The 19,509-nt window shown below is 51.6% G+C and overlaps 1 protein-coding gene across 2 annotated transcripts in view; it reads left to right on the top strand.

Moving 5' to 3' along the window:
* Nucleotides 1-18,469, top strand: part of Spred (Sprouty-related protein with EVH-1 domain) — a 70,533-nt gene extending 52,064 nt beyond the window's left edge. Inside the window, exons 2-3 of one of the 2 annotated variants that reach the window (XM_089556812.1) lie at nucleotides 1,849-2,219; nucleotides 17,025-18,469. In XM_089556812.1, coding sequence (XP_089412938.1) covers nucleotides 1,849-2,219; nucleotides 17,025-17,794 — 1,141 coding nt within the window. In that variant the 3' untranslated portion in view covers nucleotides 17,795-18,469. Of the gene's footprint in view, nucleotides 1-1,848; nucleotides 2,220-16,988 lie in introns of both variants that reach the window. The other variant, XM_089556811.1, reaches the window with a different exon arrangement.
* Nucleotides 18,470-19,509: the final 1,040 nt, after the last annotated feature.

The raw sequence follows: 19,509 nt of genomic DNA, 5'->3' as shown, positions 1-19,509 counted from the left end.
GCGCGTACATGTTTTTCGTTTCGCCTCCGTCGAAGTGGACCCGCGGCGCGATTGGGATCGAACCCCAACGCAGTATCCAAGCGAAACTGCCCTCTCTGTTGCGCTGACTGCGGCCTCTGTGGCGGGCGCTGTCTGTGCAACGCTATACGTCAAAAACGGCGATGATCGTGACCAAAAAAGAAGAATCACCGTCTTCCTTTCAGTTTCGTTACAAGGAGTTTTAGTGTGCACATGGCGGCGGCGAGAGTTTTTTTTTTTTTTTTTCAAAGAGCACTTTCCAAGAAGTGCGGTGTCTTTGTTCTTTGAGCACTTTCTTTGTCTTAGAAAAAAAAAAAAGCTTTGTAGCTGTGGACGCGCCAGGTCGTGTCGAAACAATGGTGAATTATTCTTCCGAAGATTCCGTGTTTCTTCACGAAGGCGTTTTGTTGTCCGTCGTCGGAGAGTCGTGAGTGCCGAGTTCCTTCACGAACCCGTTTGTGCCCTCTGAAGCTGGGCAGTAACGAGTGTGTCCCCCTGTAGCCTACCGCTCGTCGATTTTAACGGAATCGTTGGCGTCACTTTTATTTCGACGGTGTTTTGAAGTATGCTAGGCGGCCGTAGCTGTTCGGTGCGTTCAGAGACGTTTCTGTGTTCTCTGCACGGGGCACATAGCGGTGGACTTTTCGCGCTGCATAGCGGAATGGTGCTTGAAAACGAAACTATAGATCAACACCGAGTTTCGGTGCACTGACGTATTTTACGTTGCTTGAACGCACACAGTCAGGCGTGCTCACTGCATTCAGCGCCTCCGTTCCCGAGAAACATTTGCCGCCGATCCATCCCAGGCGGAACACTATCATTCAATCCGAGAAAAGAATCATCCACGCAATATCTTTATCCCGCCTACATTTGTACGGCTGCACGCATCTCGCGCACTCAGCACGAACATGGCTTCGGCCGGATCGACCTTGGCCGTACCCCTTTGCCGTAACAAAATCTTGGGAGCCTTCAGTCCCTGCCCACACTCTAGTAAGAAGGATTGTGCTACAGAGGTTACTTCTCTGTCGACTAATTGCATTACCACAACCAGAGTCCCTCAAGGCGAAACCATTTCCTCCTCGGCGGCCCTACTGCAAAGGGCACAGTTTCCCCACACTTTAGACAGAAAAGAGTAAAAGGAGAGTAAACTGTCCTCTAGCGCACGCCCTTGTATGAAAGAGAGAGCGCTAGAGGAGAGTTTATTCCCTTCATACTCCCATATAGGTGTACTTATGTTTAGAGCGCAGGGAGTGGCCGTTCTACGGGAAGTGGCGCAGTGGGTCGTTTTCTTACCCATCTTTTCGCCCGGAGCGTAAATACGTAGAGTTGTCTCGCGCCCGACGACAAACAATTGGCTGTGGTTTAGCTCTGGTTAAACCTGGTAGAGTAGCACGAGGTACATAGCCCTGGCTACACTAAACCCTCATAAACCATTTCTTTGAAAAAAAAAATCAGTTTATCCCTTCCTATATGGCGCGGTTCGGGTGTCCATAGAGATATGTGAGACAGTTACTGCGTATTCCCTTTCCTCAAAAAACAATTTTCAATATTACGAAGGGACGCCATCGCCCGTTCGGCGCGACGCCTTGCCCGTGGTGCCTCGGCTCAGCGCGCAGCCACGCTTTCCTCGCGAAGTGGGTGGCGTAGTGTAGCTCTCGCTACAAAATGGTGCAAGGCTGTGTACCATAGTGCTATAGAGACTAGAAGGGTATTTTCATTCGAGTGTTGCACTGAACGACGTGTGTGAGTGGACACGTGTGGCGGCCACGTCTCAGTCGATGGTCCTGTTCCGTTTGGTGACGTGTCCGTTTCTCTCTGGTGCCTTTGCAGTGGCGGCTGCCTGGTTCGTGTGCGGGCCCAGGTGATGACGCGGGACGACTCGACGGGCGGCTGGGTGCCGCTGGGCGGCGGCGGCCTGAGCAGCGTCTCGGTGCGCAAGCGCTGCGACCTGCAGCAGCCGCCCACCGCCACGCCCGGTGGCGGCGGCGGCGGCGGCTGCTTCTACCAGATCACCGGCGAGCGCGAGGCCCGCGTGCTCCTGTCGTGCGCCATCGGGCGGGACTTCACGTACAACAAGGTGATGCCCACCTTCCACCACTGGCGCGCCGGCGAGCACAAGTTCGGCCTCACCTTCCAGACGTCGGCCGACGCCAGGGCCTTCGACAAGGCCGTGCGCATCGCCATGGAGGACCTGCTGGACGGTACGGTTATGCACCCGCCCACCCTCCAGGGGCCCCTCTGACTTATTCCTTCCACGTATGGTGGTCTTGAGATCGGGCACTGAATTGTTGCGGAATCTTTGGCCCGCACGACCTGTCTTGCCTTATGGATATGGGGATTGAGCACCAGGAGCTACGTCAATGGCGCCATTTTGGTGTCCAGTGCGTGGCTTGAGCCGTGCAAGCTGAAGCAGGAGGGAATAATCTCTCCAGACACGCCCGTGGCCTCACATAGTGTTGCACAGATATCGTAATGGTGGCCGTTGTGATGTCAGTGAATACTCCCTCTTGAAGCGTGGTAATCCTGGTCAGCTTATGGGCTGATCTACAGCACTGAGCTCAGAGCACCCAAATGAGAGCTGATGCAGGGAAAGTGAAATTGTATTCCACGCTATACACAGAACAGGGTTGCTAATCTCGTGAGGCCAGGGTAATCATTTCTGCGCATTTTTAAATCTGAAGAGATCCGGCTTTCTTAACAAAACCTAGGATGATGAAAGGCTCCACCCCGGCAGAATTGCTGCTGGGATGGACAACATACTCGTGCACGTGACCTCACTGATTTTCCACTCATTCTGCGGAATCGTGCGGCACTATTGAAATTAAATCGTACACCCCTGAGTGAAAAATGGAAGGCATACTGAACATTCTCTGTAACTTCACTGGCACATGTTGGATGTACTGAACTACCATCCTTGCTACAAACTTTGAAAGGGACTTGAGGAAAACAGTCTTCCACATTCCATGGTCATTTCAGCACAGAATGAAAAATGGATTATCGCTGGCATATTAGAAGCCGTGCTGCGACTGATTAGGAATGTGTGTAAGCCAGCAGCACCATGCATTGCACACCTTGGGTGTTGGATGGTTTAGCTATACCGTATGCACCTGCCTAATCTCTGTAGACACTGTCACTAGCAAGTTACATTTAATGTTCTTGTACTCGAGTCACAGTTGGGAAGATCTGCTGGCTGTCTCTGTAAGCAAGGCCATTACTGTGCTGTATATGTCACTGCAGAGAGGTTGAGGGATTAGGGGTCAGATCAGCGTCATGCTCTCTTGCTCGCAACACTAGGATAGCCTGCAGTTGAGTTCCCAGGCATCCGCGAAGCTGCAGTATGCAGTTTTTGCTTGTGGGAAGTGAAGAAACTTGAGTGTTACCATTTGTTAAATAATCTTAGCCAAAAAAAGAAGCTTTCTTCTTACATACTGACATGCAGTAGAAAGCTGACACTCCTTGGTGATGAACCACCACTACTGTAAATCAATTTCTAGTGGGCTGTTTGCTTTTCCTGTGTATTTTAACAACAATACAGTTTCGCCTCATATCATAGGTCGGACGGCACTCACAAATTGGAGATTGGTCATTTTGCAGTGCCAGAAAATGAGCTACATTCCTTGCATCCGTGTGGGAGCACTGCTGCTATCATGCACATATCACCTGCATTCGAAAATGGCCCATTGTCATTGAGACAGGCTGTTTCATTCTGTTCCCTTCCCTCTTCTTGTCTTTCCTCTCTTACTTTTCTCATGCTGCATTGTGGACTGCATTGTGTGGCCGCCACTTTGACACATGGTGAGTATTCTTGGCTCCTTGTTGACGAGAACACTTAATTATGCGGAAGGTTGTGCAAGACATAAGGAAAGAAGGAAGAAACAGGGACCCAGAAGGAAAGACACCGGCTACATGCTGTCTTTTCTTCAAAGTGTTTTGTTTTTGCTTGTCTTGAATTCTGCAACGCTGTGAATGGAAATCAACTTCCTTCAGTTTCACTCCTTATTGACACTGAACACATGCTGTTGCTGCTTGGATGCCTGTACGGAGGCGTGCTTGCTAGGCTACACATGGGCATGATGGATCTATCTTATCTGTTGCTTTTTGTGAATACTGTTCGCTGGCTGTCTATAGAGATCGATACCACAGATGTCACCAATGATGAAGATTTCTCCACCTTACGTCATTGATATTTAAGAAGGAATTCTCGGCGAAACCACTGTCATTTTTAACACCTGGGGCAGGCTGACCTTTTAAGATAGGAAGGCATGCAAAGCCTTTACAGTGCCTGTTAAGGCAGAAGCCTATGGCGCCAGTAGCTAATTTCCCCCTACCATGTCCGTCTGAAGTCGGGAGGAGTTGAATGGCGACAGCGGGTCGCGCGCTTCGGATGCCGTCCAAGGCTGCGGGAAAGACCGCGACCGCCTTGTCGGGGACCAAGGGGCCGACGACCCCTTGAAAGGATCCCTTGACAAACATAGAAGTGGGAGCTGGGGACAATAAGGTCGACGACTCCTTAAACCCCCGACTGTCTAGCTAAGCAGTGGCGCCTCCAGAGTCGGGCCCTGGCGTGCACTGGGCTCCGCCTACTTGTATGCGCAGTGCCACTGCAGCAGTATTGGTTGGAATTGGGCGAGAGCCGGTTTATTAAAGCTCCGCCCAATTATCGAGGGGATAAAAACCGCTGCAAACAAAGAGCGGGAGGAGCGCGCCGAGTCCCAGTCTCGGCCGCTTTTCGACGGCCTTTTTTTAACAGCCTTTCTTTAAACCGCCTTTTCTTTAAGTGTTTGTATTTCGGTCTCGTCTTGATTAAATCAGTTTTGTCTGAAGAAGTCTGGAGTGGCTGCCCCAACCGGCAACGTGTCGCCGGACGAGCGGACAAAGTACCGCTGACCAACGTACGATCGGACCAACCGGCCATATTCGGATCTTTTCCTTTTAACTGGTGCCGTGACCAGGATAGTCCGAGCGGCTTTCTGCGAGCGGTTGGAGGCACTATCTTCCGGAAGCCTGACGGGGCAATTACCTTGGTGAAGAGTCCCGGGGACCAAGGTCCAAGTGAGGCGATACCCTTGCGCGAGGCCTCGGAGCCAAGACTCCGCGACAGCGCCAAGGAGCGAGCGAAGCGAGACCGACGGAGCGAAGCGCCGCGACCTCGGCGGTACCTGAGATTGGCGACTCCGTCCACTGCGAGGACGTGGTGGGACAACTGCGAGCCCTGGATGCCGGCTACTCCTCTGCGCCTATGGACGCAACCTGCCGCTGCTGCGCTGCAAGTGCCATGATCGACAGCCCGATAACAGAGTGAGTTTCTCCAGTCTCACTTTACTTGCCTCAGGAGTGCTTGAGCCGCAAGGTTAAAGTAACCGAGGCGCAATGAGTACATTAGGCTGGCGAAGTGGTTATGGCTGTGGATATTGGGATGGCCATGAGCGAGCCCCAATGTCAGAGGCTGAGCGAGCCAGAGCAAAAGAGAGGAGCGACGCGTACATTCTAGACCTCAAGCGTCAGTTAGCGATAGCCGAAGAGAAGCTACGGCAGGAGAGGAAACGGATTAAGGAGGAGCAACGCTCACGAAGAGCGTCTAGTGCACTGCCGGATCCGGCACAGACACAGCCATGCCTTATTAGCGCGAAGGACGCTGATAAAACGCTAACCGAGGAGGTGAATATAGAGGATAGCAGCAGCGGAAGTCAGTCGGTTCCTATTGAGAATAGACAAAAGGAATCACGGGCTCCTGCAGACAGCGCGACTGTCGTTAGCGCAGAGGAGCCGCACATTGTGCAGTCAGCCATGACTGTTGACACAGAAAACCAGGAGTCCTTGATTCCCAAGGTGGAAGTGAGCTCCACGGATGTGACTGCGAAAAAGTCCACCTATGATCAGACTGTGCAGGTCGAGTGTTCCGAGGCAGCCGAGCATGCTTTTAGTGACACTATTGGCGCTGATGAGTGGAACGACATGAAATGCTCGGCCGGCCGGGTTGCCCACTGCGACCTTTTGTGGCCAACTCAAGCACCAGTGGGCCAGGCAGGGTTTGATGAAAGCGACGTGTGTGTTCAAACACCATGCGCGGCACTCACAGCGGTGTCGGAGAAGCCTGCGGAACAGCTTGGTAGGCGAGGCTATTCCGAGCTAGAAAACTCAGATTCGTGTAACGCCGCAATGAGTTTGGCGGTAGGTGAATGGAGTCTGAGCAGTGACGACGACGAAAAATTCGTCTTACTCCCTGAAGGAGACGAAAGTACACCGCCGCTGATAGGGTCGCACCGCGACCCATGCCGCGATCACCTTGCTGTTTTGCGCAACAGGTGGATCGCAAACTCAGATGTCGCTGACGGTGGACTGGTTGAGCTGGCCGTGCCACTTTTTAAGAGGCCCTTTGTGAACGAGAGCTTAGAGGCTTTCGCGGAGACCTGCGCCCCTTATGCACGCACGGGAGGCGGCTCCGCCGATGTAGACAATGCGCTACGCAACTGGAAAGGACGAATGCGACGACTGTGCACGCTGCGGCACGTACTGTTCACTTTCATGCGAACAGGTGACGTGTTCGATCCTGGTGGATAGCGACAAACACCTAATGGCCACAGCCTTAACCCACTCTTGCCAGGTTGCGGTACGCGCAAAAATGCCTTGTGGTTTGAGCACACAATGGGGCAGTGGGTGAGAGTGGGGGAACATGGGGGAACGTGGTGGACTGTGAACTCAAGTGCATTGATGTTGGACTCCCATGTTACAAGTGTTTCGACTGTTGTGGTTGCTTGTGAAAAGAAGTTAAGGAGCGTGAGTGTTGATGCATGCATCATGTGGTCTTGAACATGCTCTTTGTGCAGTTGTTAGTAGGACGCAGAAGCGCTCCTTTTTTTATGTTGTTCGTACAGCGCTCAGTTGAGATCCGTTTTTTTTTGTGCTTGTTCACGGCCGGCTCTTTGTACTTTTGCGCGCTTTGGTATGTTGTGTGTACGGCGAGCGTCCACCCAACATTCTTGGTGGGGAGGTGTTAAGGCAGAAGCCTATGGCGCCAGTAGCTAATTTCCCCCTACCATGTCCGTCTGAAGTCGGGAGGAGTTGAATGGCGACAGCGGGTCGCGCGCTTCGGATGCCGTCCAAGGCTGCGGGAAAGACCGCGACCGCCTTGTCGGGGACCAAGGGGCCGACGACCCCTTGAAAGGATCCCTTGACAAACATAGAAGTGGGAGCTGGGGACAATAAGGTCGACGACTCCTTAAACCCCCGACTGTCTAGCTAAGCAGTGGCGCCTCCAGAGTCGGGCCCTGGCGTGCACTGGGCTCCGCCTACTTGTATGCGCAGTGCCACTGCAGCAGTATTGGTTGGAATTGGGCGAGAGCCGGTTTATTAAAGCTCCGCCCAATTATCGAGGGGATAAAAACCGCTGCAAACAAAGAGCGGGAGGAGCGCGCCGAGTCCCAGTCTCGGCCGCTTTTCGACGGCCTTTTTTTAACAGCCTTTCTTTAAACCGCCTTTTCTTTAAGTGTTTGTATTTCGGTCTCGTCTTGATTAAATCAGTTTTGTCTGAAGAAGTCTGGAGTGGCTGCCCCAACCGGCAACGTGTCGCCGGACGAGCGGACAAAGTACCGCTGACCAACGTACGATCGGACCAACCGGCCATTCCATATTCGGACCTTGTTGTATTTAACTGTGCCTGTTTGAGGTGTCAATAAATTATTCATTGCACCCATATTCGTAAACCAAATTTTGATGCTAGTGCAAAGGAACTCTTATGAACTCATTTTTGGCTGTGCTTTACTCAGATGTCAAACACTATGTAATTTTATCATCATGCAATTGCTTTAGTATTTTCATTTAACTTGTTATTGCATTGCACCAGTGACACTACCAAGAATTTATTTAATCTGCTTTGCATTACTTTAATTCTTGGTCATGTGAGACTGGTGACATTTTCCAATACTCTTGTGAAAGTTGTCCTGCGCTGTTAATGCTGCATCGTTAGAGACATGGTAGATTGAGGTCAAGAGCTGCATTCACTCGATAAAAGATATGCCACTGCCCCAGGTGTTGCCTGTTGCCTTTAACAAATAAAATGGACACGCGTTGTAGGGCGATCGGATTGCCTACTGATTGTAGATTGCTTATTCCTCTCTATTAGCATTAGGTTTCGGTGGCACCTTGAAAGTGGTAGTAGTGGTAGCAAGGCATTTTATTCCAGAGCACAAATCAACTGCTCAAAATGAGCTTTGCCTGCCACACCAGACCAAGCTGACCTTCTTAGCATGAAGAAGCCAGCCAGGTATGCCAGGCGAGGACCAAGGATTAAAAGAGGATTGAAGAGCGATAGAACAGTACTAGAAGAGACGGTGTTCAAGATCGGCATTGAGTTGAGGGCAATAGAGGCAGGACGGGGCAGAATGGATGTGATATAAAAGACTTCCTGTTGGTCTGAATTTTACAAAAGATATGAGCCTGATGAATAGGTCGGAGTGTGGGGCAGGGAGAGTGGCGAGCTCGTGCATGAATTAGAGTTAGGTCTGCGATATGGCTTTCCTGATCAGGAGGCCCTCGTCACACGATGATGATTTGAATCAGTGGATCTGTGGAGCCCGATTAATATATAGTCTCATTGGTGAGCTGATTACACTGCTCATTTCCAGCAATCCCTGAATGCCCAGGGATCTGCCTTAATGCGACTGTACGACGTTTAAGATCCAGAACAGCCATATTTAGGACAGTGTGTGTATCCGGGGGCATGGTTCACTTTTTGAAAACTGTGAAGGACATCTTGGGAGTCAGTGTATGTAACATACTGCTGTTTCGGAGGAAGATGAACAAACTTCTGTATAGTGTGCACAGTCGAGAGGATCTCTAAGCTAGTGCAGTCCGGCGGGTCGAGGTTGCGACATCTAGTAGAAGAGAGCGAGTTAGGAGTAAAAGGGTAGTGTATGAACTGAGCTGCAGCACCGAGAGAGATTCGCGTATGGAGGCATCGGTGTATGCTGCAGAGTGACTGTAGAGCAGGAGAGTGATGGGCAGCTTAGGCCCCTGCCTGCATCCTGGGTGAAAGAGAGGGGACACGGTGCGGGGAATGGAAAGGACATGTGGGAGGCCATGGGCCTGAAGGGCATTGAGCATATGGGTGGGATCTGAGCCTCAGAGAGTATACATCCGCCTTGCTGCATGGAGGATAGGCAAGCAAGCTGGCAGTTATGGCGAAGATTAAGGAGGGAGCATATCGGAGGGAATCAACGTTTATCGCAGAGAAGGATAAACTTTTTTTAATAACAAAGATAAAAACCTTCCTGTAAGGGCTCCTCAGCCCAAGAGCTCTCTTGCCTTCCCCTCTAGCCTAGCCGGGTCAATCGGCTCGCGCTGTTCGCCAGCTCATGTGGTCGGAAGGGTGGTCTCTGAATTGGTTGAGGTGGGTGTTTCAATGAGAGACGCTTTGTGGAAGTTTGTATGGAGAGTTGGAGAGTCACTTTGTAAATATTGTAAATAGTGCGCAGAGTGGATCCCAACTTGTATATTTTAGGTTCGTTATAGAGGGCGATGTGAAGGCCTGAGTGCCGTGTGACTTCACAGTGGACAGGATGTGTGACACTGTGACAGGTAGAAAGAGGTAGAAAGTTTTTGTGCAAATAGAGCGGCATGCCTAAAGCGCGACAACATTGGACTGCGGGGACAGGTTGTGAGTCTGCCAGTGGAGTCACGGGCACTGTGTTGGTGGGCAACGCATGCTTCCAGCAGGCTTCCGCGTAGGGTGCCGATCTGCGGGTCGGATGAATGAACAGCCTTCTGGTCCGCCAATATGGCGGCCATTAAGCTTCGTAAATGCACGCGCTAACGTTCAGTTTCTTATATATGTGCATTCTATTTAGTTTACGAATGGCTACGAAACTTTTGTTGCTCTGTTTTCATCGTGGATTCGTCACCACGTCCGATAGCGCATGCTCTCACCCTAGCGGCCAGCACGCGAAGTGCTTCGATGGCGTCACGGCCGAACTGAACTCGCGGGCAACTTTCTGTGGCTGTGGAGCAGTGGTATGGAACTTGGGAGCTGTGGAGCTGTTAGACTTTGAACGATGGAGCGGCGGAGAGCGCGGTCGCTCGCTCTGCATTTCGAAATCGTAGTCCATCTCGCGCTCGTCAGGTGGACGTCGCCAGCAAAGCGGCATTCGTAATCGCGCGGTGTTTTGAGAGCACAGCTTTCATCGCAGTTACCGACTGTCGGATGGCCACGCCTGTGCGTTTCGCGTATCGCCCCCCAGGAGGCAGCACCGAGGAAAGTGCGTGTGTGTTTGCCGCTTCGCGTTTGATAGTGGTGTTTTTATGTGTGTATCTATCCAGCCAGGGCACCTTTGGTAGGCGCCCGCCCGTTACAAAGGGAAGGCTACATCATCATCATCATCATCGGGTGGGAAATAAACGATAGGAGCGGATTTTCCGTTCCCGATACACTTTTTTCTTTTTCACTTTTTTCCTTTCTTCGTTTATTTCATTTCGTCACGCCACGGCCTCATCCCGTCTCCCTCTTCTCTAGCTTCCTCCTCCCACTCTTCGGTTTTCGCAGCACCCGCTCCGTCAATTGCCGTGCTTTGTTTCTTGTTTTTTTTTTCTCCCCCCCCCCCCCCTCCCCTCCCATCTCCGAGCTGTGGCGTGTCTCTAAAAAGCTTCCCGCCTTCGCCGAGCACGCCGGCTTCCTGCCCTGCCTGCTTTCGCGCTAGTGCGGCGCTGGGCGAGTGGGCGCGCGGGAGCCGACGAACGCCGGGGGTAAAAATAAGACTGCCGCTGCAGCCGCGAACCTGCTCGTGAATGAAGCCGGCCAACGGAGAACGCGAGGGCGTAGCGAGCGAGTGAGCGAGCGTAGGGGGAGGGAGGGGGAGGGGGAACTAGCGGGGAGTAAGCGCGGCCTTTTGCTGGCCCCTTCTTTGCTTACATTTCTCGTTTCTTCTTTTCAGTGCCTGAATTTTTCTTTTCCCCCAGCTCGCCCGCCTTGTCGCGCGTGCACTTTCGTCGTTTCCCACAGCCAGACGAGGCGGCGTGACAGAAATATGGAACAACAACGTCTCGACCTTCTTATTCTTTCCTCTTTTGAATGCCCCCCCCCCCCCCAGCATTTTTTTTTTTTTACGTGCGAGCCCGTTCGCACTACGTGTGCGTGCGCTCACTAAGGGAAAGAGAGAGAAGGAAAGAACAGAAAGAGGTGAAACAAAAGTGGGAAGAGTCGGAGGAAGAATGGAACGAAGGGGGGGGGGGGCGACGAAAAGAGCTTACGCATGCGCGCGTGTGTGTATGCGAGTGAGCGTGCGCGTCAAAGGAGCGAAAGACCGCGCGATACGGTTCAACGTGTAACGAGGTGAAGGGGTAAAATCGCCCGAGCGACAGAAGAACGTCCGTGGCAGTACGGGCGGTCCGTTGCGCTTTTCTCTGCCTCACTCTCTCTCGCTATTTTTTTTTGTTCTTTTGTCCTTTTTTTCTTGTTTCCCGCTTTTTTTTTCCTTCGTGCCAGCGACCGAGCGTGGCCGGGTGTTGAGTGGAGCGTACGTAGTAGTACGAAGACCTACGGACGTGGTCGCGGCGGCGCTGCAGTCGCTGTTGTTTGCTCTCGCACGGTGTCATGTGGAGCAGTCGTCACGATGCGCTCCAGCCACCGTGGCTCCAGCCGTTCGTTCACTCTCTTCGGCCCTTCCCCGCCCCCGCTGTATGAATGAGTACCGAGCGACGACGGGTGGGAAACAGTTATATAAGCCAACAGGGCCGCGCCGCTCGTCATAGCCCTAGTAACGAGCTGTTTACTAGTTAGCGGTGGGGGAATTTGTTACGCATACGAGACCTTCTCTGCGTAGCGCGGCAAACGTACTGATGGCGTGTCGAGTGCGTTCGGAGTCTGGCCTTTGTCGCGTTGTTCGTTTTTAAGTGACGATAGCGTCTAGTCAGAAAATCATGTCCGACCGTAGCAGCATCATGTGCCCAGCACGTGACTGAACAATGAGCTTTTTAAGAGTCACCCTTGCGGAGTTGCGGAGAAGTGTAGTATGAGATAAGAAGGCTGGATTAGTGAATAAAAACGCCATAAGGGGAAAGATTTGTTAATTTCAGTATTATAAGAAACTTGCTCTTTTGCATAGATATGGCTGCTACTGTAGTTTTCGGCTTTCCTAAAACTCGGCCCCGCCGCGGTGGCTCAGTGTAGAGTTCTTTCTACACTGAGCCACCGCGGCGGGGAGATCTCCACGCGAGCATTTCATTGAAGGTGTCATACGTCTGAGGGAAGTGTATCACGCACTGCCTGCTCAGCCAACTTGGTTAAATGTGTTGGATGACTTGGTTGAACTGAAAAAAAATTATTTAACCTGCCGTGTCAGTGCAAGTGTTGCTGGCATGTTTTACTTCTTTGTACCCGTTGTGAAAATGCAATAAAGAGGAAAAAAAAGCCGTGGTGGCTCAGTGGTTCTGGCGCTCGGCTCCTGACCCGAAAGACGCGGGTTCGATACCGGCCGCGGCGGCTGAATTTCTTTGGAGGCGAAATTCTAGAGGCCCGTGTGTTGTGCGATGCCAGTGCACGTCAAAGAACCCCAGGTGGTCGAAATTTCCAGAGCCCTTCACTACGGCGTCTCTCATAGCCTCAGTCGCTTTGGGACGTTAAAACCCAATAAACCAAACCAAACCTAAAACTCGAAACACCGCAGTTCCAGTGAAATGATGTCAACGCACACAAACAAGCATTCTTTCGGCGCGTTATCTTATTGTGAAGGATGGCGTGCCGAATCTTTGTCTAGCTTTATTTTCCTCAACGCACGCAACCGTAATAGTGTGCCTGAGGGGTGGTCGTGAGAACCGGGACACATATCGATAGATGGATGGATACGTGCCCTATAAAATGGCGCTGAATTTTACGTCAGGGACGTTTTTTTTTTTTTCTTTCTTTTCGTATGTGCTCGAGGTCGTGTACGCAGGATGCCCTAGTTCTGGGCGTGCCGCCTATCTGACGGTTGTTTTTCATTGTTACGGTATTATCGTTGTTGCTTCGAAGTGTATCTCTAAGAATGCACGGAGGGGAAATGAAGAGATCTGCCGCCTAGATACACTGCGAGGCTGTGCGTTCGCTGGAGCTCCCAGACGCGACGTTTTTAATTTTTTTTTCTTGCTTTCAGACGCTATATGTCAGTGAGGGCCTTCGGAGAAATTAATGAGAATCGCCTTGAATCGTTTTAGTTGAGCTGCACAGTGGTGGGAATGATGTCTAATCCCCACTAGACGTCTTTAAGGGTATTGCAATTGACGAGTGATGATTATGAGCTGCTACCGCCAAATGTGCAGAGCTCCTTCTCCTGATATGTGACGATAAAAGTGACCGACGGCATCCAAACCCGTCCCATTTCGTGGCGAATGCGCATGAAAATAAAAAATTGTATTTCAAGCGGCTCAAATGGGGCTAAGTTCGGGTCCTGCTAGATTTGTAGGCCTTTTGCGTAGCACCGTCACATGTCCCATAAGGTCAGTGCAAGACCAGGTTTATGGCGTGCTCCAGAAAATATAACCCGATTCCACGGACCTCATCCGCGCTCTGTAGCTGTAACTGCGCCGTCAACATGCGATCTTCCTATTCGTTTGTACAGCTGACCACCTTAATTTGAGGCTTCGGCATCGAGAGTTGGTTCGTATAAATGGGAATTGTAACTAAACATATCCACATCCAATGATGGGCCGGTGTGGCATTCTCCGCGGGTTGGCATACGGTGGCCACAGTGTGGGAGCGTGATTTCGAGTTTTCAGTGCGAAAGCTCTATTCCCTAAGCGAGGCTGAAAAAAACCGAGGTATGTGTGAAGCCTGAGCGTTTGGCGGAACGCCGGCGCCGGAGGCCTTGCGCAGATGCTTCGCCAAGGCGCGGAACCGGCACTGCAGAAAAGTACTACTGACTACTGAGAAGTACTACCGAAAAATACTACAAAAAAAAAAACCGAAAAATCTGTCGCACGACAAAACTACAAATTATCATGTCGCATTTTTTGACATGGTTGTGTCGTTTTTTTCGACTCGGCACAGTCGGGTGCGAGTAAATGACATGCGGGACACACAGCTGGTCTCACGTGTTACATGTTTCGGCGGCTTTCGAAGGCTGTAGAGTAGCGGAACCCCGTTAATTCGAACTTCCGGTTTATTCGAACTGACACTTAGACACCGCCTACTTTGGGTGCGTTTAAAAGGTCTGCCCATAATGCGAATTTCAGATTAAATGGAAGAAACTTTCGCTTTCCTTCGAGATCGTATTATCGAGAGTCAATTAGAGTACAGACCAACTGTGGAGTCGTCCTAACTGTCAGTCGGTTGACAGCAGATGCCTATTCGAAGTACATACTCTCGTGGTTTCTTGATATCTTAACCCTCGATGTTTTTCGTGAAGCTTGAACTTAACGCTCGGCTATGGAAGCGGTTTGCACCCCGCTTATACAGTGACCGCGTCTCCTCGATTGTCAACTAACTCTTTTTCTTTGTGGCGTATAGCAATCGCTTTGCACGCGCAAAGGCTTTGCCGCGGGATGGTGGCCGCCATTGTTACTGTATAGGGGTGCGCGAATAGTACTTTTTTCCAAACCGAATCCAGTACGAATAGTGCAGCTTTGCTACCGAATCGAATGCGGGTAGTTTAGCTGAAAACCCAATCGAATATTCGTTATTTGTGCGAAATTCAATGAACAATCGTGAGGAACAGCGAAGAGCTGCTTTCGCAATTATAGCTGCATATGTTAAAAGACGCAACACTGCATTTAGGGGATCGCAACACGAAGTCAGTGTAATAAGTTTATCGTTGTCATGTTACGCTCATAGGAAAAGTACCTTTTGCTGTTGATAACGGAAGATAATAAACAAGCGCCACATCTCAGTGCATGAGACAGGCGAGAGCTTACTATATATGAGGCACGGCCTCGGAGGTCAGGCATAAAGGCTTGGTTTGCTGAACTTCCTGCAATCTCTGAGGCTATTCATCACAATTACGAACACCACCACGCGAATGAATCGCACCGTGACGCTGAACCCTCCAATCCCGCATACGGATCGCGGGAGTATGGTAACGCGGTCCTGTCCTTGGAATAGCCACGGAAAAAAATACGGCAGGCGTTATTCGAACTCCGCGCCATTTCGAAAAATATTCGAAAACTTGAGAGCATATTTGATTCTTTTCGAGTAATGTTGAACATACACCATTTGATTCGGTCGAATAACAGGTACGAGGGTATTCGAGTCGGTATTCGAAATTTCTGAATATTCGCACACCCATAGAATATGCCCTTCCATTTGTGCTACCGCGGTCCGCGAATATACAAATATATCGAGGTCCTACCCTAGCGGTGCCGAAGAATAGGAAAAAGCTTTGGGAATACTTGGTGGGCGCGTGTGGCCTCGGTAGCGACATTTAGGCGATATTCAGGGCGCTCTCATCCTTTTTGCCGATTTTTGTTTGTTTTTTTTCTTGTGATTGATGGCGCTGGATGTAAAAATTACGGTATTCATTTTGTCTAGCATGGACGGCGCGATACTGTCGGAGGCCACGCCTTTCACACTGTCCGCTGTTCCAAACCGTTTGGCTCAAAACATTGGTGTGTGCTCTCAGCTCCTGCCTTTCCGCCGCTGGCGGCAGGGTGGGCTCACTTGCGGATCGCGAAACGGGGGATCATCTTCGGAGGCGCGTCGGATTTTATGCGACCGTAGAATCCTGGCTTCTGAACGAGAGAGCGTTTGGTACTTAGCTCGCTACGCCGCAGAGAGAGCTAGATAGAGAAGTTTTGAAGTAGAAAGAGGCTGTGAAATTTCGGTATCGTAAACAGCTACGGTGGTCGAGGGAGAGGAGGCGTCGAACCCGAGAAAGAAAGGCCGGTCTTTCGAGTATGCAGCGCGACGCCGCCAGACGCCGCCGCGTTAGCAGCGCCATCCAGGGGACGCGCCGACGACTATGCGTCGCGCCTAGCCGTCCGCATCGATCGCAGGTGGCGCGCCTGTCGTTCGTTCTTGAGATGCCGCCGCCGCCATCCTCTCCTCGGCCTCTCCTTTTCTTCCACCGTGCTCCCGCCCATGGTACCATGCTCCCGCCATCGACGTGTGGTTGGTGGTGGTCGGCTCGATGCCGACTGCCACGCCTGACGTGTCTGCCCGAACGGCTAAATTGTTAATTACATTGGACCCTCATGAATTTCAGTTGGCTTAATTCGAACTGAAAGCTTGTTCGATCTGATGTTTTAATCGCGACAGCGCCATCTGTTGAACTCCGCTTAATTTGAACTCCGCATATTTTGAAGCAAATTCTGCTCTGCTCATGGTGAATTTTGGAGAGTTGATGTGTAAGCCAGTAGTATATCCACATAAAAAATGCAAAGAACATAATTTGTCCACAGCGTCTCGCCATCAGCAATTTCGTTGTAGTGTGAAAAATCAGCCTCGAATTTCAATGGAGGTGAAATTCTAGAGGCCCATGTACTGTGCGATGTCAGTGCACGTTAAAGAACCCCAGGTGGTCAAAATTTCCGGAGCCCTTCACTACGGCGTCCCTCATAGCCTGAGTCGCTTTGGGACGTTGGACCCCAAGAAACCAATCTAAGGCAGCTTTAATTACTTTTATAGTAAGGTGCGGCCGACCAGATATTTTCTGAGGCGTGTGCCGTTCCTACCGTAGCCAGGCTTGCCTAGCCACATTTGCCATATGGTCAGAATTACCGTACAGGAGTGCTGAAATTCTCTATTTTTCGTAAACTGGATCGAGGCACTCCGTCGCTAGCGCGGCCGGGATGGACCTCAAGCCAGAACACTCAGAGGCACGTTGCAGTTAGGCCTGCATCAGGGGCATGCGTTTGCGTGTTCCTTTTATATTGCGTTATGTTCCTTTTTTACCTGCAAGGTTTTCTGCTCACCGCCTACGGCCGACATCCTCTTATGCAGTGTTATTTACGCATGCGCTGTGCTGCGGAAGGTCGCTCACGGTCGGCACCTTGTTTTTTGTGCTGCGCAGGTGTGGGCGACTTGTGCGGCACCTTCCCGGACTCAGACATCGGCGACGACGAGGTCTTCATGACACTCGAGCTGCCCGTCGACTCGCGCTCCTCGTCGGGCTCCTCATCGGCCGGCAGCGGCCTGTCGCCGTACTCGGCGAACCACCACCTGCACCGCATCAACTACGTGCGCCGCGAGGGCGCGCCACCGTCCAACAACCACCAGAAGGGCGGCGGCCTGCTCCTGGACGACGCGGGCAACCCGGTGCAGCCCGAGCCCTACTCGTACGTGCAGTTCGCCAAGCACGACTACTCCTACCCGCTGGTCGAGACGCTCAAGAGTGGCGTGGTGCGGGACAGCGGCCCCACGGCGCCCCCGCCGGCGCCCGCGGGACCTCCGCCGAGCGGCCAGACGCCCGCCGCCGCGGTGCCTCCGGGCAAGAAGGCGGCCCCCCCACTGCCCAGCAAGGCGCGCAGCGGCCAAAAGCGCCGTCAGTGTCGGCACTGCCTCGAGGAGTTCTCGGAGGACAGCAACGTGCGGGGCGCGTGCGAGTACGCGCCGGACAGTGTCCTGTCGTGCATCAACACGGCGTCGTGCATCTCGTGCGCCCACTGTATGCTGTACCACTGCATGGCCGACGCCGAGGGCGACTTCAGCCAGCGGCCCTGCTCGTGCTCGGGGTCGCCGCGGGACTGCCGCCGCCGCTGGGCGGGGCTGGCGCTGCTGTCGCTGCTGGTGCCCTGCCTCTGGTGCTACCTGCCGCTCAGGGCGTGCCACCGGGCGGCAGTCGGGTGCGGACTGTGCGGGGGCCGACACCAGGCCTGAGAAGGAGGACCCCGTCGCCCCCGCGGTGGTGGTGGTGGCCGTCCTTGTGCGCGTTGCGTGCCAGACTGGTTCGGAGGTCGCGGAACAATGAACCGGGATACTTGGGTAGTGGAGGGAACACTGCCCGCAACCCGTGGTGGGGGATGTACAGACGACGGGGATCGCCACCTTAGCAGGCCACTCCCGAGCCCACCACCCGCTGTACTTGTTGGGGCGTAAGTCACTGTCTTGGAGCAAGTCGCACGACCGGAGACGAACGTCGGCGAGACATTGTATCACAGTGTCGCTAACGCCGCTTAGGATCAACACTTTTTGCCTCGGAGGGAGGATGCCACATTTTTTTCACTGCGCAGGTAATCTAGTTCACTGTAAAGGAGCTCCCCTGGCACGGCGCTGTAGGCTTAGCACACTGAATCATTTTTGCAGTTGCCTGTCGGTTACGAATGGTCAAATGGCTTTCATCTTGGTATTAAGGGAGTTCTGCTTTCCACAGCCATCACACATTACATGAAGCAAGATTACAGCACTGATGCCCATTCAGGTTCTCTAATCGTTCTGGCGTATGTCACCTTCTTTTCACTTTGTGTGGTGTGTCCATTGCATGGGCATTCTGTCCTACAAAAATCTTCTGTTGTGTCCTCTGTAATTGCACATAAAAAGCAGTGATATTGTGGATATGATTCTCCAAATGATTCTTAGGAGTTAGTGAGTAGAAACCAAAGTATGGTACATATTCATTAAGGACATCCTGTCATGTCAACACTACACTTTGGTTAAAAAAGAAGAGGAAGTATCATACATTGTCTTGCTACTCTTGTGTCCTGTTAAATATATTTAATTGGCCTGAGACAGGTGTTGCTGCTCATGCTTTGTATTTTACAAAGTTGGTGTTGGTCTGGCCTACTGTTTTTGAATGGCCAATGCAAGTCTCAAGCGAGCAGGTGCTGCTGACAGCAAAAATCTAGAGCAGAAGCCACTGTGTGCATTAGTGTTACATATCTTTTGTGTGATTGGCTTTAATACCGTAGTGTGCACGATTTGCAGTCGATACTAGTCCCACTGCAAGTGCAAGGCTGGACTGTTGCTGTCAACATTAAGGCTGTCATACTGAGCCATATCACTACTTGGGTGTATGCGAAGGAATGTACAGTCGGGGACAAAAGTCTCCGGACCACGTGTTCCTTTAACGAAGCCGATAGCTCTGCTATTAGTAGGCGGCTGGAGACCACACTTGTGGAGGTAAAAGTTAATTTTTTGTTCTTTCATCTCCACAAGTACGGTCTCCAGCCGCTGTCTGATAGTAGAGCTATAAGCTTCGTTTGAGGAACACGTGGTCCGGAGACTTTTGTCCCCGACTGTACTTGGAGAATTCCAGGGACATCCAATTAAATGCCATGGAAACTTTAAAGGGATTATCTGCTGTCGGCGACGAGCATAAAAATATTGGCATATTCTGGTAGATCTGACCCTATGGTGGCAAAAATGAAGGGAACTCGCACAGTTGCACAGGAATTTTTATCTTAAATTGGCAAACAAAGTCAGGTCTGAGTGGCTGGTAGTGCCACTCTGTTCTCTCATTGAGGCTAACATGGCAGACGCCTGTAGTGAAGTACTGCATTTCACGACTATGTCCCAGTGTTATATTGGTAGTTATTTTTGTTCATATCAACTTAAGGCAGCATATACTTTTCACTCTTTCAGTATAAGTTACTCCC

Source organism: Amblyomma mixtum, chromosome 8 (genome assembly GCF_055824585.1).
Source record: "Amblyomma mixtum isolate Tamu chromosome 8, ASM5582458v1, whole genome shotgun sequence".
Lineage (NCBI taxonomy): Eukaryota > Metazoa > Arthropoda > Arachnida > Ixodida > Ixodidae > Amblyomma > Amblyomma mixtum.
The sequence above is the reverse complement of the archived record's forward strand: the minus strand, read 5'-3'. Positions and strand labels throughout refer to the sequence as shown.